At 33.3% G+C, this 24,057-nt stretch overlaps 2 protein-coding genes and 1 pseudogene across 2 annotated transcripts; 1 reads left to right on the forward strand and 2 right to left on the reverse strand.

Moving 5' to 3' along the window:
- The first annotated feature begins 204 nt into the window (after positions 1 to 204).
- Positions 205 to 832, forward strand: LOC104759702 (S-protein homolog 9 pseudogene; annotated as a pseudogene).
- Positions 833 to 12,292: 11,460 nt separating this feature from the next.
- Positions 12,293 to 12,883, reverse strand: LOC147924460 (NAC domain-containing protein 60-like). Its single transcript, XM_087496792.1, has 2 exons — positions 12,601 to 12,883; positions 12,293 to 12,486 (listed from the first exon to the last, which is right to left on the reverse strand). The coding sequence occupies exons 1-2, from the start codon at positions 12,881 to 12,883 to the stop codon at positions 12,293 to 12,295; spliced, it is 477 nt and encodes a 158-aa protein (XP_087352918.1).
- A 3,959-nt stretch (positions 12,884 to 16,842) lies between these two features.
- On the reverse strand, positions 16,843 to 18,659 carry LOC104757829 (protein TRANSPARENT TESTA 1-like). Its single transcript, XM_010480618.3, has 2 exons — positions 18,024 to 18,659; positions 16,843 to 17,390 (listed from the first exon to the last, which is right to left on the reverse strand). The coding sequence occupies exons 1-2, from the start codon at positions 18,480 to 18,482 to the stop codon at positions 16,962 to 16,964; spliced, it is 888 nt and encodes a 295-aa protein (XP_010478920.2). The 5' UTR covers positions 18,483 to 18,659; the 3' UTR covers positions 16,843 to 16,961.
- Positions 18,660 to 24,057: the final 5,398 nt, after the last annotated feature.

Below are 24,057 nucleotides of genomic sequence, written 5' to 3' on the forward strand. Positions count from 1 at the left end.
GGAATCAATTGTTCATTAATATGTAGTTGAAAATATAAAAAAGTTTGACCAACAATATTTCACCATTATCCTCTAATTTAATACATTCCCAAAAGATGTTTTCACATTTGTTAGAATAAAATTATATTCGTATTTTATAATTTGGAAATTTGTATAAATTAGCACCTTTTATTTTTTAGATATACATATCACCCCTACCAATAACTACCGCATCTATCAATCAAAACAATGAATCGCCTCTTGTGTGTCCTGGTTCTTATTGCATTGTGTGTAGGATTCAACAATGCGAAAATGAAAAATTTTGTACATTTTAAGAATTCTCTCCTTCAGAAAAATATTCTCAAGATTCATTGTCAATCAGACGAAGATGACCTAGGCATTCACTTTTTGAGTCCTGGACAAACATACAATTTTAGTTTTAATGACAGTATATTTAAAACCAAAATTGATTGTGAATTATGGCAGGGAATTGGTTTCAAGTTTTTTGCAAAGTTCATGGCATACAAAAGTGGCGGTCTCATACTTCATCATGGTAAGAAAATTTTTTGGGATGCTAGAGAAGATGGGATTTATTTCACACATGGTAAACAAATTCCCAAGTTAGAGTATAAGTGGGTAGATACATCTCCGTACGTCTGGGACAGTCCTAGACCATCTTTGTTTTGAGGGTTCATGTCTTGTGTGTATGGAATTACCTATACCTAATGAATAAAAGATTACTAGAGGAGCACCCGTGCTACAGCACGGGATTATATATTTTGTTAGTTACTTTTTTTTTTGTAATTTGTATTTTTGTAATTTAGTTTATTATCTATATTAACATTTTTGAAGTACATTTTGTGTTATACCCTTTTAGTTTTGTTTATTTAAAAAGTTATTTGCAATATTAACCCCTAAAAAGTTTCCAAAACCAACATTATTCCAGATTTTGTTTCCTAAATATTTTATATTTCATTCCAACTAAAATAATAACAGCAATCAATATGAAAATAGAAAATATCATATATTTAACCATACATTTTGCTGTGTTTTGAAAATATTCTATATCTAAATCCTTCGCAAACAAAGAAAACAACAATTTGATTTCCATTTTGTTTTCCAAAACCTGTGAGCTTTGATTCTTAACTTAAGAAAAACTTCGATTGATATTTATTTAAATATTATAATTAATATATATAAACTTAATAAAAATTTTAATTACAAATATGTAAAATTAAAAAATTCTAAAATACTATATAATGTGATTATATAGTATATGAGTTATAAAGAGGACATATTGGAATTAATAAAATATTATTAAATTTTTGTTAACACGGATTAAATCCTCATTTAATTATTTATCAATACTAATAAATACTAATATTAGAATATTTGACATAAAATCAAGTTGATTTAACTAAAATTGTATAAAATAGTTAATTTATTAGAAAAAATATGACTTAATTACAGCGTATAAATTACTGATTATGTATTTAAATCCCTTATTTTTTGTTATAATAATTAAAAATACAAAAATAGAATCTCAAACACTAAACAAAACAAACTAAATATAACAAACAAATGGTCATGAAATGTATTGCAGGTTAAAAAATAATATAAATATTTAGCCGCACAACAACCGGAAAATTTAGTTATTTCTCTATTTACAAAATATCTAATATTTAACAAATATATACAAAATAAATATAATTTATATGTCCGCGGTGTACCGCAGGTTAAAATCTAGTATATATTAACATTTTTGAAGTATATTTTGGTTTATGTCCTTTAAATTTTACTTATTTAATTTTTTTTAACAACATTAACCCCTAAAACAATTCCATAAATAACATTGCAGAGAAACTCAAATACTAAACTTTCTTAAATTGACCAACATTTGTTACATTTAATACCGTAAAATCTTAACAACATCTATACATTCCGATTTTTCCAAAAACAACTCTATCCGTTAAAGTTTTAACCTACTAAATCTCAAAAACTATTTTTATGGATGCTAGAATCTTTCAAATTTAAATGATATATAACAGATTTTCCATAACAAAAGTTTACAATATTCATAATTATATTAACATTAATAAATTTCTTAAACCAAAATCCAATTATAAAATATCACATTAAATATGTTGAAAACCCCCCATATAATTTTGTTTATTTTACTTCAAAAATTATCATAAACTATATATATATATATATATATATATATATTGACATGGAAAATTTATAAACTATTAAAATATGCTAATATTGTAAAACAATTAACATAATTAAACTTGATAAAAAAACTTATTTGATTTTTTTTTTTTACACAAAAACTTATTTTGATTTTGGTGAGACGGGTTGGCATTAATCCCATATAGGGAGTTAAGTGGAATTGTTTTTTTTTAAAATACTTTTAGATGTATACCAAGAGATAAATTTATTACTAGACTATACATATACCACACGAGTTAAAACCTTGAAAACACTACAAAACCCCTATACTTTGAATACTTATATCAAATACCTGTAAAATTTTATATTCCTTTTTAAAACTAATAAAACAATAATAAAACAATAAATAAATACAATATAAATTTGAGGTACAAAAAATACAATATAAATTTTAAATTTTTAAAATTAAAAATATTGTCCCGCGGTGTACCGCGGGTTAACTTCTAGTTTTGACTTATTTTATTTGTTTATATAGTGTTTATTTATATATTTTGGTTTATACGGTAAATTAGAAATCCTAATAGAGTAAGTAGTTTGAAGAATATAACTTTTCATGGAAACAGATACACCGCAATATTGGATAGTAGTTTTGTAAGAGAATAGACACTCTGCAATATCAGATAGTAGTTTTGTAAGAGGATAGACACACCGCAATATCGGATAATAGTTTTGTAAGAGGATGATTTTTTATTTATTTTGGTTTGTCGTCAAAAGAGGAGAAGTTGCTTGTTAAATTTTTACATGTTGAAGTGAAAAATTGTAAAAAACCAATTTAATTTTTTGTTTGATAAAAATACATGTTTTGACGGGTTTAACTCAAAAAAATTTAAGAGTATAAATATTAATATTACTTAAATATTTTATAGACTTTAAATATATTATAATATTTTAAAATTTCGACGGAGTTCAAATATTTATAATAATTTAAACATTCTATAAAAATTTAAATATTTATAATATCTTAAACTTAAAAAAAATGTAAATATATTATAATATGTTTACTTTTTAAAAGTTTAAATATTCTCAAATTATAACCAAATTAACTGTTAAATTTAGATACCTGATAAATCAAGCTTCCTGCTTATTTGTACTCAAAACGTATTAGTCATATATTTATAGTGATTATGAGCCATATTCCAAAATATTTAGTCGTTGTGGGATATACAGTACACCTTTTCTGTAAATTAGTTTACAACTTTACATATATATAATTTATGGGTTTTTAATTTTTTTCCATCTATACTACTCATAATTAATTACTATAATTTCGTTAAGAAAATATTGAAAATATAAACTAAATGATATTTTTTATTTAATTGTATTAAGTTGATTTGTTTTTTCCGTAAATATCTCACAATATAAAAGCAAATCAAATAAGTTTACATATATATACAATTTTGTATTTAATCTATTGATTATTTTGGAAGCAACAAAATCACAATTGATAAGTATTAAAGATTTCTCATTATTATTAATATTCGTAATAATTATAGGGATTAAGTATGGTAATAGTTAATATTTGGTAATACTGAAGCCATTAAATACTAGTTTTCTTATTTTATAGGGATTATACCTCTGTTTGGTGACGAGAATAACTATTTTTGAATCAAACAACATACACGATCCGAATTGTATCAATCCGGATTACAAACGGATCAGCGTGTTTTGAAGTCTACTATTGTCGGGTCATACAGGATCCGTGTCCCAACCCGGTGGTAAATATATTATCTCCCGAGGGGTTTAAACGTCATTTAAATAAATCAAAACTATAGGATAATTTAATTTAATTAAGTGATTCTCTAATAATTTTTAATGAAAAATTACCAAATAGAAGTCATGGTCCAATTTGAGTCTAGTAAATACTCTTGCTTTAATAGTATAGAATATCCCATTTATTGTCTATACTTATTAAAATAGAATAGTCAACGATCATGTTGACTTGATTATTGATCGTAAGTACTACAATAGTTTACAGCGAACAAAATAGACTATTGACCATGAATGTTTGCAAGATTTTTAATAGTTTTTGGTTTTTGGATTCTAAATTTTTGTTTATTGCTCTTCGATTTTGTAATAAAACAATTTAAAAAAAAATGAGAAAAAAAAAATGTCGACTCAGGTTAAGAAATTAAAAAAAAAATTCATAACATGTGATTTTTGGATTTTAAGAAGGAACTAGCCATATATTTTAAATTATGGGTTTCCAACTTTCAGGAAATCTATTTTTTAAGATGTGAATGGCTAATAAGATGAATTTTGCATAATCAAAAACCAAAAACTGATAGAAAATCCGATGTCATTCATGATCAAGTTTTGGCAAAGAACAAGAGCGGGAAGAGACTTGAGAATTGAGACGTACTAGGAATATTTTAGATGGAATTAGAAGTATTACAATGCATGTTTGTGTACAGAATGTGTGTTTCGTATTCTCAAAACTGAGATTGTATATTCATCGAGAAATCTTTAAGAAAAAAATAAATAAATAAATAAAACAAAATAATCTCGAATTTCTAATAACTTGACTAGTCATTCAAGAAAACTAATCTCGAATTTCTCAGTCAAGCCTAAAAAAGGTTTTTTTTTTTCATTTGCTTGGTTTACCTCTATCGGTGTTAGATGCGTGTGCCTTACGCTAATGGATAGTTATTCGCATGTTTTACTCTATGATCGGTGTTTTGTTTCTGCAAAGAGCTAAATGAATCTTTGCAACATCAGAACTAAAAGAACCTGGTCAATACGGATCGGAATCTTGATTCAAACATTTAGGCTTTCAGAGGAAAGAAAAATCTCAGGAGAAGAAGAAGCCATCAGTACTGTTTTATATCTATATCTTTTTAATTATGTGTTAAGTGTAAGTTTTGATATGAGAAGATGTTGAAAAAATTGTGTATTAAGTGTGTTATATTAAGACATTAAAAGCAACGAGAATTATGTCTCTGGTTTTGGAGAACATTGCCCATAAAGAAGGAAACAGAGCTATTAACAACAACTAGTAAAAAAAAACACATGGAAATCTTATCTCTGATATTGACCAAAATGCAAAAGTATGAGTAGGCTGAGATCAGTTAAGTGCAATCTTTTATCATTCCTTGTGTGTCGAAGCCTTCAAATTAACCATAACTGCTGGAATCCTCATCTCCGTTCAGTGAATGTGGCTTAATGAAATCAGCGAAGAAATCTTCAAAATCCTCTGGGATCACTGGTTCCTGCTCAGAGATGATCAACTCAGGAAAGTTATAAGGAAAAGGCTGCGTCTGCGACTTCTGATGCTCTGCTGGAAGTAAACAGTACTCTGGCTGTTGATGAGGAAGAATCGGTGTACATTGCTCTTGTTGTTGCTGCTGAGTATCGACACCATCTTCTTCTTCTTCTTCATTACTGAATAATGCATCAACGTCAAATAACCTGTCCTCGTCAGACACATCAAACAAGTCTTCTTCGGTGCTGTTGTCGTTGCTCAAGCGAGTCATGGCCATCTTGGATCTTGAATCTTGATCACCTTGCGGAGGAGGCAGACTCAGCTCTTCTTCTTGATGTTTAGTAGCGCCAACATTTTCTTCCTCTAGCGTCGTCGTCGTCATGAGAAACTGTTGTTGTAGATAAGCAAAATCATAATAAGGATGCAGTTGGCAGGCCCGGCCCATCCATAAAGCAGCCAAAGCATTTGCTTTAGGCTACACAATATATTAAAAATTTTAGGTTTACATATTCAAAAGATTAGGTAGGTCAGCTGGCAAGGTCTTCTGCAATTAATTATCTTCTCTTCAGTTCAAGCCTTATACAATGCACCTTCTCTTTATGTTTTTTTCCCCTTTTACAGTTTTGTTTTTTCGTTTGGTTACGTTTTTATTTCCTTCTGTTTTGGTTAGAGTTGTCGAAATATTTTAATTTTTCTCCTCCTTGATTTTAATCCTTATTTCATTATAATCAACTGTTTTGGATTATTATTAATTCAAAGGTTATGAATTAAAAATAATAAATGTATTTGGGAATTAGGGATTGCAAAATTATGTTCTTGTTCTGCATAGATTGTTTTACATTGCTAAAGTATTTAATAATTTTTAAATATATATTTTAATTATATTTAGTATTTTAGTGAAAAAAATTTTTATTAGATTTTACATAGAAAATATGCTTTAGGCAACCAAAATTCAAGGACCGGCCATGGCAGTTGGTGACCTTGAGAACGAGGAGGAGGAGGAGGGAGAATCGGTGCACTTTGCTCTTGCTGTTGCTTCTCAGTTACGACACCATGTTCTTCCTCATAGTTTAATAATTCATTGATGGGGTTAAAGAACCCGTCTTCTTGGCTCATCACCATCCCGGATCTTGAATATTGACCTTGCGGAGGAGGAGGAGGAGCAAGACTCGGCTGCCATTATCTCCCTCTAGCATTCTTATAAATTGCTGATACGCAGAATTATAATGTTGGTGTGAATCTGGCCGGGCTGCCATAAACTGCCATCGATGTGGTCGGTAAGAATCTAGCGGGCCTGGCCAAAACTGCTGTTGATACGCCAAATCACGAGGCTGCGGTTGATAAGAATCCAGCGGGGCTGGCCGAAACAGATGTTGTTGTTGATACGCAATATCATGATGAGGCTGCGGTTGATAAGAATCCAAAGGGGCATGCAGTTGATGATACTCGACACTAGGAGGCTGCTGCTGCACAACCTTCTTCTGCTTCTTATTCTCTTCTTCCTCTGCTTTCTTCTGCTTATTTATTGCTTGTGTGCTCCGATAGATCTTGCACATAGAATAGTCCTACGTATACGCACCAACCAAAAGAAAACTCACAATAAAATAAAATAAAATAAAAAAACTTAATAACTTGGGAATCAAGAAACGCATACATACCTTTACGTCATCATCAGCAGAAGGACACTGATCAATCCAGTATTCATGCATCAACCAACTGATAGAATTAAGATGTAATTCTGAATAGATTCTCTGAATAATACGGGTTCTGTATCGGTATACAAGAGTAGATCAGAGCATCATATTCTCTAGATCTAGCTCCCTCAAATTCTCTCGCAAGAGAAAGTCATACACCACATACATACCTCCAATGAAAGATAAAACGAAAGCTTTATACGAAACAACCATCAACAAGTTGCAGATAAAATATCTTTAACGGCCATCACACGTGCCAGGTCCACGTGTTTTATTTCTTCGCACGTACACGCGATGTAGCTTATCAATACCCCCCCCCCCCTTCGACAGCAAGCTTGTCCTCAAGCGCTAAACCGGGAAACTCCTGCTGCAGCTCCTTCACCGGCTCCCACGAATTCTCATGAGCAGGCAGCCCTTTCCACGCGACTAACGCCTCCCAAACCCCCTGATCATTGTAACGAGTCTCAAAAACATCCGTAGGCTCCAAAATCAGTTCACCAGCATCAGAGAAGGTCTCAGGCAGAGGAAGAACTTGATGATGTGACCCTAGCACTTGTTTGAGTTGCGAGACATGAAACACCGGATGTATTTTCGAACCAATAGGTAAGCGCAACTTATAGGCTGACTTCCCGAAGCGAGCAATGACCTGAAAAGGCCCAAAGTACTTAGCGGAGAGCTTCTGACAAATCCTCTTCACCACCGAGTGTTGCCTATAAGGACAAAGTACCCACGAATTCACCTCAAACTCCATGTCACGGCGATGTTTATCGGCATTGTTCTTCATTAATTGCTGCGCATGAACCAAATGAGCCTTAATATCCACCAACATACTATCCCTCTCCTGCAACAACTTTTCCAGCTCGCAGTTTTGAGTCGACTGAGGTTCATACCGCAATAAGGCTGGAGGATCCCTACCATACAGTACCCGAAACGGAGTAGTCTTCAAAGCAGTATGATAAGATGTATTGTACCACAATTCAGCCCATGACAAGAACTTGTACCACGTCCGAGGGTGACCCGAAGCGAAACAACGCAGATACGACTCCATACAACGATTAAGCACCTCTGTTTGCCCGTCCGTTTGAGGATGAAAAGCGGTGCTATACTTCAGTTTTGTGCCAGCCAACTTAAAACAATCCTTCCAAAAGTGACTAAGGAAAATTCTGTCCCGGTCCGAAACTATTGAAGCTGGAAAGCCGTGTAAACGCACAATCTCCACAACAAACTTCAGAGCGACATCCGAGGCTGTGAAAGGGTGTTTGAGACCAATAAAGTGACCGTATTTACTCAAACGATCCACAACCACCAAAATCGCATTAAACCCTTGTGAAGACGGTAATCCCTCCACGAAATCCATATTCACATCTGACCACACCGCCTGAGGAACTGGCAAAGGCTGTAACAACCCCGCAGGTGACAAGGTAGAGGACTTATGAGTCTGACAAATAGCGCACTCTGACACATACTTCTAGACATCCTTCAACATGCCTGGCCAGTAAAAAGACAGCTGAATACGCTTGACTGTCTTCAGCACACCCGAATGACCACCAAACTGACTATTATGGTATAACTCCAGAAGCAAAGGCACAAACTTAGATGTTGCAGGAATAACAAGCTTATTCTTGAACCACAGCTTGTCATCCTTAACTGTAAACCCTTTCTGCGCCAACTGCAGAGCATCAAACCCCTTGATACGCCTTTGAATCTCCACATCCTCTCCAATTTCCCTGAAAATATCTTGCATCTGCAACACTGAAGGAACGGTCAAGGAAAATAATTCCAAGGCGGATACTGTTACCGGATGATAAGGCATGCGGGACAATCCATCTGCCGCCTTATTATCGATGCCCGCTTTGTACACAATTTCAAAATCATAAGGTAACAGCTTAGTTAACCACTTCTGGTAATCCATGGAGACCTCACGCTGCTCCAACAGAAATTTAAGGCTCTTCTGGTCAGTGTGAACAGTAAACCGACGCCCCATCAAGTAATGTTTCCACTTCTGAATCGCCAACACAATCGCCATCAACTCCCGTTCATACACAGGCTTGAGTTGCTCTCGAGGAGATAGACCCGTGCTAAAGAAGGCGATGGGACGTTTATCCTGCATCAACACTGCACCCAAACCATAGCCCAAAGCATCCGCTTCTACCACAAACATCTTCGAAAAATTAGGCAAGGCCAACACCGGAGCTGTGGACATAGCCTCCTTTAAAGCGTCAAAAGCCTGCTAAGCACCATCTCCCGAATCAAACTTATCCTTCTTCAACAAGTCAGTCAGAGGACGAGCTATGACTCCATACCCACGAACAAACCTTCTGTAATAACCCGTGAGACCCAAAAACCCCCGCAACTCCTTCACTAAGCCAGGGCAAGGCCACTTCAACATCGCCGCAGTCTTCGCAGGGTCAGTAGAAACTCCTCCCGAAGAAATGATATGACCCAGATAGTCTACCTGCGATTGAGCAAATAAACATTTCTTCCTATTGGCATAAAGCTAATGTTCATCAAATATCTTCAACACCACCAACAGATGCTGCACATGCTCTTCCAAGGACCTACTATAGATCAAAATATCATCAAAAAACACGAGGATGAATTTACGCAGATAAGGTCGAAAAAGCTCATTCATCAACGCCTGAAAATTGGCTGGAGCATTCGTCAATCCGAAGGGCATAACGAGGAACTCGTAATGTCCATCATGTGTTCTGAATGCAGTCTTCTCAACATCACACTCACGCATCCTGATATGGTGATAACCCGCACGAAGATCCAGTTTTGAGAAAATCGTAGCACCATCGAGCTCATCTAATAACTGATCGATCATCGGAATGGGAAATTTATCAGGGATCGTCGCATGATTAAGTGCTCGATAATCCACACAAAAACGCCAACTCAAGTCTTTCTTCTTCACAAACAACACCGGACTGGAGAACGGACTATGACTAGGCCTGATAGTTCCTGCGAGCAACATATCTTTCACTAGTCCTTCCATGACCTCTTTCTGAGTATGAGGATAACGGTAAGGACGCACACTGACAGCAGTAACCCCAGCAACCAAATTAATCGCATGCTCACGACCCCGGACTCGAGGTAAACCTGTAGGTTCAGCAAAGACTTGAGCAAACTGCTGCAAGGACTCTTCAACCAACGCAGGAACCACCACAGAGTTAGGTGTAACCAACTCCTGAACTGCCAACTCACCCGGCACTTCATCATCCAAAAAAGGTGAGGAACCTTGAAAAGCACCACCCGCCAACTTCAACTGAGTATCACCAACCAAATGCACCGACTGATTCTGATAAGTGAAACAATATTCATGTGTTTCCCAGTCCACACTGCATTTCCCCAATGTTCGCAACCAGTAAATCCCAAGAATCACATCCACCTGACCCAATTCTAACACAATAAAGTCAGAAGAAAAAGTCCAACCCTGAATATTAAAGGCGAGGTTACGACAAACACCAACTCCTTGCACCATTACGCCAGTTCCCAATTTAATATTCAGATTAGCACAAGCTTGAGTCTGTAGACGAAGTCTTGCTGCCATCCTAGGTGAGATAAAATTATGCGTTGCTCCACTGTCGATCATTACCAAGGCCTCTCCATGATTTATTATCCCCCTCATCTTTGTTGTAGATGGCGATGATAACCCCATATAAGAACTATAAGAGAGTTCAATCAGTTGTCTTGCAGCAACCACCTCTGGTTGTCCCTCCAATTCGCCCTGATCCTACAAAACCTCTACTAGGTAATCATCAAGCACAGTCAGAATCTGCAATTCCTTGTTAGGGCATTCATGACCCCGAGACCACTTCCCCTGACACTTGAAACAGATTCCTCTTCTGTGCATATCATCCAGGTCAGCATTGGAGTGGTGTTTCTGAGGACGCTGAACTGCATTAGGCCCTTGCCTCTCAGTAACCTTGCTGTGCTCAGAAACAACCGGTCTCCCTTTCCAGGTCACCACGGACTTGGAATGCTGCACACACGTGGACTGATCAACTCCTCCTGCATCAACTACAGGCTGCATCACCTTTCGTAAATGGCTAGACTCCATTGATAACGCGACTGCTATTACTTCAGGAAGACTTTGCGGTTTCATCATGTAAACCAACTCCTGCATTTCAGGACGCAGGCCATTGAGGAAGATCCCTTCCAACTTATGGTCATCAAGGCCCCGCACTTGAGAAGAGAGGTCCTCGAACTCCCGAACATAATCTGCTACCAAACCAGTCTGTCGAATGCAGAACAGACTCTGGCTAGGACCTTTCACTCGCAGATTCCCAAATCGCAAGAGTAAGCGATCCTTAAACTGATACCAGCCAGCAAACGGAGCTCTATTAACTTCCCAATTAAACCAACCCAACGTATCTCCAGCAATATGCACCGATATCAGATCTAGCTTCTCCGGATCAGAGAATCCTCCAATACGAAAGTACCTCTCCGCAAGAGCCAACCAACTATAGATATTATCACCAAAGAACACCGGAATCTCCGAATTCCTAAGCAATTCATCCCTAGAGCTAGGACCATCATTACGACGATTCGCGGTTAAAGGTATGGATAATACCTTACGGTGACAGTTGACTGACGGATCCACCGATTGAGGCTCCGATGAGTCACAATCCACATCGCGAGGTGATTGATTCGCCAACAGCTGCTTCATCGATTGTTGTATCTCGGCGATCGCGCTCCTCACATATTCCCGATCTGACGTCATCTCCTTCTGAATCAAATGCACACTCCGAAATAGCTCCTCGATTTGCTTCTCTTCGTACTCCTGAGAAGTCTCAGAGACGATCGGCGACATCTTCGGTTCAAATCCCATACTCCAAGCTTGCGATTTCTTCTCGATCGAACGTCACGATGCACCAATTTGATAGAATTAAGATGTAATTCTGAATAGATTCTCTGAATAATACGGGTTCTGTATCGGTATACAAGAGTAGATCAGAGCATCATATTCTCTAGATCTAGCTCCCTCAAATTCTCTCGCAGGAGAAAGTCATACACCACATACATACCTCCAATGAAAGATAAAACGAAAGCTTTATACGAAACAACCATCAACAAGTTGCAGATAAAATATCTTTAACGGCCATCACACGTGCAAGGTCCACGTGTTTTATTTCTTCGCACGTACACGCGATGTAGCTTATCACCAACTAGTTTTTTTGCCATTAGGTCATTTCCCAACGTAGTAATCTAGTGCGGTTTTGTAACCAACGAGGCCTTGCCCAGCGTCAATCTTCTTGGAAGCAACAGTTGCGTGCCAATATCCGCCTTTGGCGTCACGTTTCTGCCTTTTGCCATCTTTACCCATCTTGTTCCTCTTCGATATAAAGAACCTATCTGTATCATTAGCCTTCTTGAATTTTTCTACGTACATATTTCAAAAACATATATTAAGTAAACGTTTGCCCAAAGAGAAAGTAGAGATAGAGTTGATAAAAATAACAAGTAATTAATTTGTTGTACAAGGAGACGACAAACCTGAAAGTTCTTCAGGATTGGACTCGTAGATGTTCACGAGATGTATAGAGAGGGTGGCCAATAAATCTCTGTTTCCGCCCAAGTAGTATTGTTTCCGTCCAAGTAACGAGATGACCTCCAAGTCTTTTGGTCTATAGTTGACACCTGGTGGAAAGCAAGGTCTCGTCGAAGGAGAAGAAGACAACTGATGATCATCAGCTGAAGAAGAAGGAATCTCTGACGGTTCCGGTTCCGGTTCTGGCAAGGATCTTTCTTTACGCTTGTTTCTTCCAGGCATTGACATCACCTGAGTAACCTTAGACAATCAGATTGAAAGTACGTAAGTTTATGATATACTATCTTTTATTTATAAGGATTGTAGCCGGTGGCCATATATATATATATATATATATGAATTTTATCAAAATTTTGAAAAGATATACAATATGTATATCTTTTCAAAATTCTGTGACGAAGCATTAAAAAAACTAATCTCGAATTTCTAATATATAGGAAAGTACTTTCCCCTATATATATATTCGATTTCTTAGGTTTCGGAGTTTACAATTGTCTCAATATATTATGAATTGGAAGTCTAAATCTTATTGATGATACTTACATGTATTTATGCAAGAGATTAGACTAGGCTAACCTAATAGAATACGCTAGTGTTCATGAGTTGCATTTGACATGGAGCGATATCAAGATTTATTGACAGAATGAGACATCATGCGGTGCCTCTTTGTTTACCAAACAAGGAGAAGCACCAAGAAGAACTATAGCTTGAAATCACAATATGAAGACACCAATATTCTTTGTCGACCACATTTCTTAAGATATTAAACAACATGTAGTGCAATGAGCAGAGTAAGGGTTTGTAAAAATCATATATATAAAAGTAAGGTTTTGGTCTCTCCTTATTGGTTGATTTTCATTTAATACTTTCTAATTTTTTTTTTATTATTTGCTTTCTAATTGTTTAATTGATTTAAATAATATTTAAGACCCAATTAACACAATACATTTAATTCATACATTAAAATAAAATTATAACAGAAAATAAAATAAATTATGCATTAATCATATTTCACCACTCAATTTTATTCAAACACAATAAATAATATTTGTAACTCCAATAATTCTAAATGTAACTTCCATCAATTCTTATCATATAAATAAGCATTGCCTCATTCTTTCATATTGGCATTTTTCACTTTCTCATTTTCACTTTCTCATTTTCACATTCTCTCATTATCTTCCACTTCTCTCATTCTCTTCCACAATATCTCAAATCATTTTTTTTAATGTTTTCAATTTCTTATTTTTGTTGTATGGGTTACAAAAAACCAAATGAAATATCATTGTAAAATTTTAATACTAAATTTTAATTTTAGAGACTACATGATATATATTTTACATTGTTTTTATATTTAAAGATTCATCTCCATTATCTAATTTGGATTATCATCTTATAAGTAATCATTCTCTCCTCCTCTCTCACCAATATCAATATATCTAATATGTGTTGTAAGAGTTTGATTCTATATTTTAATTTAGAAAATGTTATATATAATTAACATTGTTTTCAATTTTTATTTTATTTATATAAAAATAAAATATTTCTTATATATTTCTTGCCTTTCTAATCTATTCATGTCTATTTCTAAAATTTCCATAGCTAAATTTAAATTCACATATGTTGGTTTTAACAAAAAAACAAGTTTATTTGAGAATCTGTTTAAAAGGTTTATCTTTATTATCTATTTTAGATTAGCATCTTATAAGTCATTATTTTTCATACTCTTACAATATTCACCACACAATAAGATCATGAAGTTGAAAATATCCATCTCTAATTCTCTATTATTTACTCTGGTTATCTCACATATTCATGTATTATTTTTAATAATTTAGAATGATCAATATAATTATCCAAAGTCTATTTTATTTTGTAAAGTCTATTTTGTTTTGTTATCCAATAGATAAATATGTAAAGATCAATATAATATTTAAATTATTTAAGATTTGAGGTTTTTGAAAACAAAAAGAACTTAGGGGGATGTATTGAAACAATGATTTTGGAGGATTTGATGGGATTTAAGAAATTTGGAATTTTTGTAGATTTTAGGGAAGTTGATATGATTTATAGGAAAATTCTTTCAAATCCCACCTAAAACCATGAGATTTGGATTTCTGTATTTTTAACTAAACAAATCCTCTCAAATCCTCTAGAATCCTTAAAATTTATTAAAATCCAAATCCACAAACTGTTTTGAATAACAGTAGATTTTAAAGTAGATTTTTAAATCATCAGTTCAATAACATTAGATTTCAGGAGACTTTTTAAAATCCATGATTGAATAACATAGGATTTGTAACTTTTACACAAATCACTTAAAATGTCAATTTGAATACATCCCCCTTAATTATAAAAAATTGATTTTCTTGATTTAAACAAAATGAAAAAATGATTCCAAAAAGAAATCATGTTTAACTGGAAGTGATATATAGTAAATAATATAATAATTAAAATACCATTTAACTTAATCCTCTAAAGATGAAACCACTTGTATGAAATCTAGCACTATAAATTAAATTGATGAGTGAAAAACAAAAAACAAAAAACAAAAGGATTGAAGTTATTTTTGGGGTTTTAAAAAATCTTTACATTGAAGTTCATATAATTTTAAAAAAAAAAAACTAATTTAATTTGTCACTTCAAAAGTAATATTTTCAATTTGGAATACTATGTGTGAGTGTTGAGTTTATATCAACAAAACAATCAAAAAGTGTAAGTTTAAATTTTGATTGAGCCACTTGGTATTCTTTTTCTTTTAAGTCAAAAATAAATTAAAATATTTATTTATAATTAACCCACTTTTAAAGGCATTTAACTCCATTTAACTCAAATGTAACTCCTACCCAATAATTTTACATTCATTCCTCCAACTAATATATTTATCTTTCAAGAAAAAATGTTTTTGGTAAAATTTTAATATTTTTTAATTATTTTAATTGCTTTAAACTTTGTAATGAGGAATATTCTATATACAATAATATGCGTAGTTACTAAATTTTTTGATAATTTTATTTGATTCAATTTTACTATACTATACTCTTATGTTTACAATGTCATTAAGAAAAAATCTTTAAATCAATGTTTAACCTCTATAAAACATGATCATAAACATAGATTCTCTCATATTAGGAAAATGTTTAAATTTCTATATTATTATTTATATTAATATAGCTAATCAATTTGTAATAATTTTTTTTTGTATTGGTTAATTTTTGATTTATAGAAAAATTTATATATTTTAAATTTTGTATAATAAATAACCATACCAAAAAAATATTGACAGGAATATTATTTTGAAAAATTACTATAAAATTTTTTGAGACTCATACATTAGTATAATTTTTTTGAGATTATACATTAGTGTTGGTGTTGGGTTTCGACGATCATAAGGCCCACCAAATAAGCCCATTAGGGCGTACGCGCAGGCCAGGAAAAGAGGCCCAGTAAGGGCCCATGGAGGAAAACCCGAGCAGGAGGATGGAGTAAATCTGGAGAAGAAATCGGGATTGGGGAGCCGAGATTGCAGCGAGACGTTCAGGAAGGGTTTCGAGGAATTTTAGTTTAAATAGCAGATGAATGTGAAGGACACAACACATGTAATCAAGCTCAGAGCGAATCAATAGAAAAAGTAAATACAAAAGTCCAGTTCGTTGTTTTTCATAGTTCTAAGTCGATTTGTACCGAAAGTCTGCCCAGATCTCATTTTACAAACTTATTCTTCTAATTGTTGTTTTTAGCCCCAACAATTAGTAAAAAAATATTTTAGTTTAAAAAAATTTAAGGAATATAATCAAAACTATTATGCATATAACCACGCATTGCGTGGACTAATTATCTAGTTAAGAAAAAAATTAGCATAACTTAGCTAAGATCGGACCAATAGCGGACCCAAAGATAAATTTACCAATTGTATTGTTGGTACTTTACAAATTTACATGCACCAAAATTATTTTGATAATTTTACTTGACCCCTCTCTTCTTAGTAGGTCCGCCCATGGCTTGGACCGTGTGATGGCAAAGTCAACTAATCATCGGTACTGGTCGTGTAATGGTCAGTCATCAGCTAAAGCCTAAAAACTTATGATTTCCTGTTTCAGTAGGCACGTGAGAATGCTTGGATCCGATCGAGAAGGGTCGACTCATTGATAATGTGTATAGGATTACTATACTCGAAGTCGATATAATGAAGAAATATAATGGCTCACTTCGTATTCCATGTTCGAAACAATTAGATACCCAATAATATACCACAAATTAAATGGTCCGTACGCAAACAAAAAAAGGAAATGAAAGAAGCCCAAATTTAAAAGAACAAAGTCTCGGAGACAGATGAATTAGAAGCCTGCTCATCAAACAAACCAGTCGGATAAGGCCCATGACCAGTCCCAAATGCCTTAACATGGTCCTTAAGGGAGCGTTTGTGTTTGAAATCTGAACCGCAAACGCAAACCCAACGTTTCCCACAGTTCTTTTCATGTGTACGCCAATCGCCCTTGACAGCCAATTGCTTACCACAGATGCGACACGAGTAGGGTTTGTGGCCATGTTTGCGTTTGTAGTGCGTTTGGAGCGTTCTAAAGTCTTTGAGCGGCTTGGAACGAGGATGGTCAATGTGGTTCCTACACCCTTCGACGCAGCAGTAACAAGGGATTCCCAACATGGCTCGTGGCTGCGTGCCTTTCAGTGACTCTGGTCCTTTTCTGTATTGTGAACCGTGCCCCCACATGTGCATCTACATTGATCATAATATTTGAGGAGTCAACATGGTTTGTATAAGTAATATTTTTTTTTTAAAAAACCATATGGTTCATTAAAATCATGTTATTGATATATCATATATAGTGTTTCATTTAAGAAATGTGTATTTTAGTTTGACTGATTTTTTTTTTTTTTACAACTATTCTACTAAAAATGAATATATATGAGAAAACTATTAAAATTATCATCAGTCATATTTGAGTAAATACTTTCATTTCAATTTTTTGTTTAAAATTGTGAGAAAACTATTAAAATTATCGTCAGTCAAATTTGAGTAAATACTTTCATTTCAATTTTTTGTTTAAAATTAAAAAATTTAGTTAAGACATTGAACAAACGTAAAAAAAAAAATTTGATGAAATAATTTCATGAATATATATATATATATATATATATATATATATATAACCATAAAAATATGTCTTACCAAATATTTTTTACCGGCTGTTTAGCTTTATTTTTTTGCAAATTAATTCATAATTATATATGTGAATAAACTCATAACATGAGATATTAAGATAACTATATAAATTGAGAATGAATTTATTATATTTGGTTATGCATGAAGAAAGCAATACGCATGATATATATATTGACTCGATCGTACCTGAAGATTGTTGTAGCGATTGAATGTCTTAAAGCACACATGGCAAGAAAAATGAGTGAAGCCTATTAGAATCTGCTCCGGCGCCGGTATCCAGTACGCCTTGCCGGAAACTTCATTCTCAATGTCTTTTCCGGCATCATATGTGACGATCTCCTTCCCGTTTCTCTTCTTCGGCTGTTTAGCACCATTGCCTGACTTACCAAAACCAGGAAGGCCGATGTGTAAGTCCACGTCCACTTCAACGTCATCTTCTTCGTCTTCTTCTTCCCCTTCGTCCGCGTACAAGGGGTTAGGGTTTGAGTTCAGGTTTATCCAATCAATAAGCGGTAAAGGCTCGATTAGGGTACTGTTGTTACAAGAGTTTTGGTGGAGGTTAGGGAAGAGATCAAGAGGTTGGAAATGGTTTCTAGGTTTTTCAGAAGAAGAGCTTGAGGATATCTCATATTGTGGTGACTCCATTGAATGTGATGAATTGTGGTTGGAGAGTGATAAAAAAAAAAAAAAAAAGGTTGGAATGTTTGTTTACGGAAATTATTTATTTTTTAAATCAACTATATATATATATATATGATAATAATATATAATTAAGTTAGCTTTATATAATGATTGCTCTCTATCAAAGAAATTTAATGTTTTGCAATAACTTTTATAACTAATAATCATGTAGGTACGTAAGTAGATCCCACGTATCAATCGTCTCCGTTAACCTGTGAGAATTAAAGATAAAATAAATTTCGAATCTGTATGATTTCTATACATGTTTAAGAAAGCAAGTGTGAAACAAAAGGAATAATGAATAAAACAATTTTGAGGCTTACGTACCAAATAGAGAAGTGAGTAAATAAAATGAGGATCTTGGGGGATGTGAAGAGCAGACACTTGAGAATGCATGTGGTTGAGTGAAAACAACCTTTGTTAAGAAGTAATTTAATCTTCTCTGTCTCATCTCTTTGCCTATAAATAGAGTGGGAAGCCAAGAACCTTAATTTCGTGGACCACCCTCTCCAAGATTTGGCAACTTTGTCATTGCAGGGTTTTGACTATCTTTGGCATTTACGTAAGCTTTTAGCTTTTCATACAGTGCAATTGTACTGACTCAATTAATGAAATTTCGGATTTGGGTAATGGTATGAATGCTAATGTTGAATTTACTGTTTTGTTATTATTAATGGAAGATGCAATATTATTATTCTTGGGCTTATGGTTTGTATGCATGTAAGCTGTTTAATTCTCTCTAACGGTCAACACCTCTAGTTTTGTAAACACTAGATTTGACATACCAATAAGAGAAAACTAATAATTAAATTGTAGGCTACCATTCAAAGTTTAGTGATAAGTTTGTTTTTATAGAACATGTATATGATCGTTGAGTGGATTGCTTTACAAAGTTATATTGCAAGGTATACTTATCTTGCCTAGTCAAATACTATATCGGGTCTCCACAATTCAACATATTGATACTGATAAAGAGTCAATTTCTTTTAGTTATTTTCATTAGTACTGAAATTATAATCTTCCCAAAAGCTATATATCATAAGAAAGAATGACCAGAATTAAAAACATATTTAATTGTATGCTCTATTTTGCTGATCAACTATGACTACTTTTATGAACATACTGATTGGCTTTGCTTATTTTCAAAATTTTTAATTACTTCTATATATGTATATAATAACGTTTTAATTTTATATTCAACTCAGTCGTAGTCTATAGACATGGGACTTGGAATTAAGATATGAACTACAAAATGGCCTATGGCAACTCCGCTGGCATACAATATTTGCCCATATGGCTATTGTACTATAGAACAATTTTAGTAATTTAGTAACTCTTATTGTTGAATTTTATGATAATATATATATTTTTCAAATTAGTTGATACATAATATTTTAATATATGGAATTTTTCAAAAGATGCTTAGTTGTTGATAAATAAATTATTATTATTGGTTAGAAAATTGAAAATATTATTAAAAGTTGTCATTAATTAATTTATATTCGGTAAACTAAATGTAACGTGTTCCCTTGATACTATACGTAAAAGGTAAAAACTAAACCCACTAAATGTAACCCATTATTAGTTCACGAGAGGAAATGTAAAACGCGACTCCAAACATTGGCGGACGATATGCCAAGTTAGAATTTACAAAAAAATAGCAAAGTCAAGTCCAATGGAATAGCATAATCATTATCAAACTTTTTTTTTTGTGTTATTTTAGAGTATTTCTCATCAATATATGGAGTTACCAAATTTGTAGAGTTAATGGAATTTTCAAGTTAATCGAGTAAAAATTATTATGTAGGTTCAACCTCTGATTTTATAATAGTTATTAAATATTTATGAACATTAATTTATAGAGGTTATAGTGTAGGTTCAAATTTATGCGGAATTAACCGAGTCAATGGATATGATAATCAGTATATTCAAGTCCGAAAAATTTAATAAATTTAGTACTTTCCAAGTTATCAAAATCAAGTACATATGGACTGTCAAATTTTCAAAATATGTAAAGTCAATGGACCTTGACCAAGTTAACCAAGTTGTATAAGGATATTTCAAACTAAACTGACTCAAATCTCTAGTTTCTTTAGACCCTTGCACAAATAGCGAGGACTGAGGAGGGCTCTTGTAAAGTAGTTGAGTCAACGAGACACTGATTATAACCGCATTTGAAATAAATGAGATTTTTTTTATGGCTCGATTCAAGTTCGTGTGCTTTGTAAAACTACAGTTAGAATACGTGTAGTCGTTTTTGTTTTGATCATTTTGATTGAAATTGGCTTATTTTAGTTTTCATTCTGTCCATTTTCTTAGACTTTAAGTCTGGTTTAATTTTAATTTTAAAACATGTTGTTGATCATTTACCAACGTCTATGTTGTTCATCTCTACGCATGTTCGGTCCACAACATCCTTCAAGCGAATTGGCCAAGCCGGCTAGTCAAGAGGTACGTTCGTTGACTTTTCATATAGATTCGTCCCAGTAATGTGCAGGGATGAATTCAACGTAAAGAATATGAATTAAGAAACAAAGACTCGATAAAGTATCTTGGAGTAACCTTAATACTTTTGCAGGTGTTGCAACTTGCAACGGCTTCATTAACCATTCAACTGGCTCGGTTTCATCAGTGCAATGATCTCAAAAATTTCTTACACTTACTGAAGCATCTTCTCAAAGAAAAGCCATGGTTCTTGATTCTTCTTCTTACTTATGTTACTAATCCGCGTCAAGTTTGTATTTTTTGTGTTTTTATTTTCAGACTAATATGGACAGTACAAATGTCTATGCTTACATCTCCATCATTGCTGTCTTCGTCTGTATTCCTCCTGCCATCATCGTTAAGTCACTTTTATTATCCCCCACTACTTAAGTTATTAAGTATGAAAGAAGTAATATGTTTTTTATTTGTTATAAATTAATGGTTTTTGGTTAAAATTTGTTCTTAGGTTGAAGGTCCGAAACTGCTGAATCACGGTTTCGTTGACGTGATTGCCAAAATGGGAATGAAAAAATTTCATCTCTGTTTTACCATTTCTACAAACCTTTAGCCTTAATCTAAATACGTATTAGTTTATTAAACCTTATAAAGGTCCAATGTCTTTAAAAGTTATATATTTTATTTACTCTATCGCTTGGAGCATATAGTCTAAGGCCATGAATAGCTGATGGTTTATAACTGGTTTTTAGATTTTGAATTTTAGCTTTTAGATTTATTTAATTTTTGATTTTTGGTGTAGATTTTAGATTTTACAAAATCTTGAATGATAACTTGAGTAGTTTTTGGTTTTTATGTATATAATTATTTTTAAATAGTAAAATAATGATTATACATTTTTATTAAAAGATAAAAAAATACAATGATACAGAACAAAAAAATACATTTATTGCATATAGAAAACATATTATTGCAAAATTACTATCATCATCATCATTCAAGGTCTTAGTTTGTTTTGGAATTTAATTAAATTTGAATAAATATATCGGTTTATTAATGAACAATGCAATGTATTTGTGATCTCTCTTGCCTTGATAGCAGCTTTGACATGTATTTGTTTGTGTTTGTGTTTCTTGAATCGGTTCAATATTGATCAATGCTTGTTTTATTTTCAGGCTGCAAATGCAAATGTTGGAGAGTAAGCTATGAGATGAAGCTGTGAGATGCAAGTCTTGGAATGCATAAATGGCAAAAAGTAAGCAAGTGTTGGAGAGTGTGTGTCTAGTAAAGATAGTCAAATGTTACACAATTTTTTCAAATTTTAAATTTTTAGAACCTTCAATGGTTCTGGACTATCTCAAATTTAAAAGTATCTACAATTTTATTACTGTATTTGTTTTTTTCAATTATAAATAGATAGAACCTCCAAACTTAGAACCATGGTTGGAGATAGATAGTCTTATAATTGAAAAAGGGATTTTTGCCAAAAATGCCACATTTTCTAAAAAAGTTTTCACCAATGCCACATTCTCAAAACCTTAAAGAAAATGCCACAAAACAACTTTATGGCATAATGTCAAAAGACGATTTTGCCCTCATGATAATAATGAAGCAAAGAAGCGGGAAAGTTGTGTCTCTTTCATGGTTTTGGAGGGAAAGGTACGAATGATGGACAAGATGGTGGATAAGATGATGGACAAGATAAATATGATGGACAAGATGCGGTTGATGGACAAGAAGCAGATGATACAGAAAATGATGGACACGATGATAGGGAGAAGGATGAGATAAGATGCGGTTGATGGACAAGATAAATATGACGAACAAGATAAATATGATTGACAAGATGAAAATGATGGACAAGATGCAGTTGATGGACAAGATTCAGTTGATGGACAAGAAGCATATGATGGACAAGATGATACATAAAATGATGAACAAGATGATAGGGAGGAGGATGAAAAGACGATGAAGAAAAAAATGACATGGAAGATGATGGATAAGGTGATAACATGTAGGATTGTGGACCAAAAGAACATGTGGAGGATAATGGACCAAAAGAACATGTGGATGATGGAAAAAGTGATAGCATAGAGGATGGTGGACCAAAAGAGGATGTCAAGGATGGTGGACCAAAAGAGGATGATGTGGATGAGAGTGGAGAATTGAGTTTCTCGCCGGCATCTTTCTCCATATAATCTTGTCCATCATCTTAATTTTGTCCATCATTTGCATTTTATCTATTATCTGCATATTGTCCATCATCGACATCTTATCAATCATCCATATCTTGTCCATCATCTTAATCTTGTCCGTCATCTGTATCTTGTCTATCAGCAGCATAGTATTCATCAAGGGGCATTTTTGTCTTTTTAAATGAAAGTTGTGGCATTGTGGAAAAGAAGTGAATAAAGTGGCATTTTGACTAAATTTTTTTACTGTTCATGGCATTTCTTTTAATTAACTCATTGAAAAAGTAGGGAGTATAAATTGATCTGGGAAATTAAAAAAAGTTGGTTAATTAAGAACGTTGATATGAAAATAAATTTAAAATATTTAGAGTTTTTATGTAATTAAACTGGAAATGATTTGATATTAATAATCTAAGTGAAAAAGGTAATTTGTATTACCTCATTTCCCTTGCAACAAGAATCACAACAACAGCACACACAAACCAGGGACAGCTGGTACCAAGATTCGAAACCTGGTCCCAAGTTTATTTGGTATCTAAAGCGTTAGACTCCAACCACTTGGACCAGACCAAATTTGGTGGTCAAAATTTTAATTAATATTATATATACTCAGCTGAAATTGTTTTGGTCGAGTTCACATTTACAGAATTCTGTTTTGAGTATCTTCTTGTCAAATCAAATACAATACGAGATTAGTGTATGTGTCTTGTCGTTTTTTTTTTGGTACTGATCACGTGATTACCCGCTCTACAACTACGTTGTTGATATCTTCTTCTTATTTTTTTTTTTCTTTTCTTAATGTGAAGTTTGTACTTTATGATGTAGTATAGGTTTAAATTTAATGAAGTTTGTATCATTGTATGTATGATGTAGTATATGTTTAAGTAAAATTCAATTTGAGGGGTGAA

This window comes from Camelina sativa, chromosome 17, assembly GCF_030686135.1.
Source record: "Camelina sativa cultivar CO46 ecotype springtype chromosome 17, ASM3068613v1".
NCBI classification, from domain to species: domain Eukaryota; kingdom Viridiplantae; phylum Streptophyta; class Magnoliopsida; order Brassicales; family Brassicaceae; genus Camelina; species Camelina sativa.

What these genes read in the sequence shown, in the direction of transcription:
- LOC147924460 (XM_087496792.1), bottom strand. Translation starts at nt 12,883, where the DNA reads ATGTCAATGCCTGGAAGAAACAAGCGTAAAGAAAGATCCTTGCCAGAA. An exon ending in CAATCCTGAAGAACTTTCAG is followed by an intron (nt 12,487 to 12,600) that starts GTTTGTCGTCTC and finishes ATATGTACGTAG; the next exon opens with AAAAATTCAAGAAGGCTAAT.
- LOC104757829 (XM_010480618.3), bottom strand. Translation starts at nt 18,482, where the DNA reads ATGGAGTCACCACAATATGAGATATCCTCAAGCTCTTCTTCTGAAAAA. An exon ending in ATCGCTACAACAATCTTCAG is followed by an intron (nt 17,391 to 18,023) that starts GTACGATCGAGT and finishes TGATCAATGTAG; the next exon opens with ATGCACATGTGGGGGCACGG.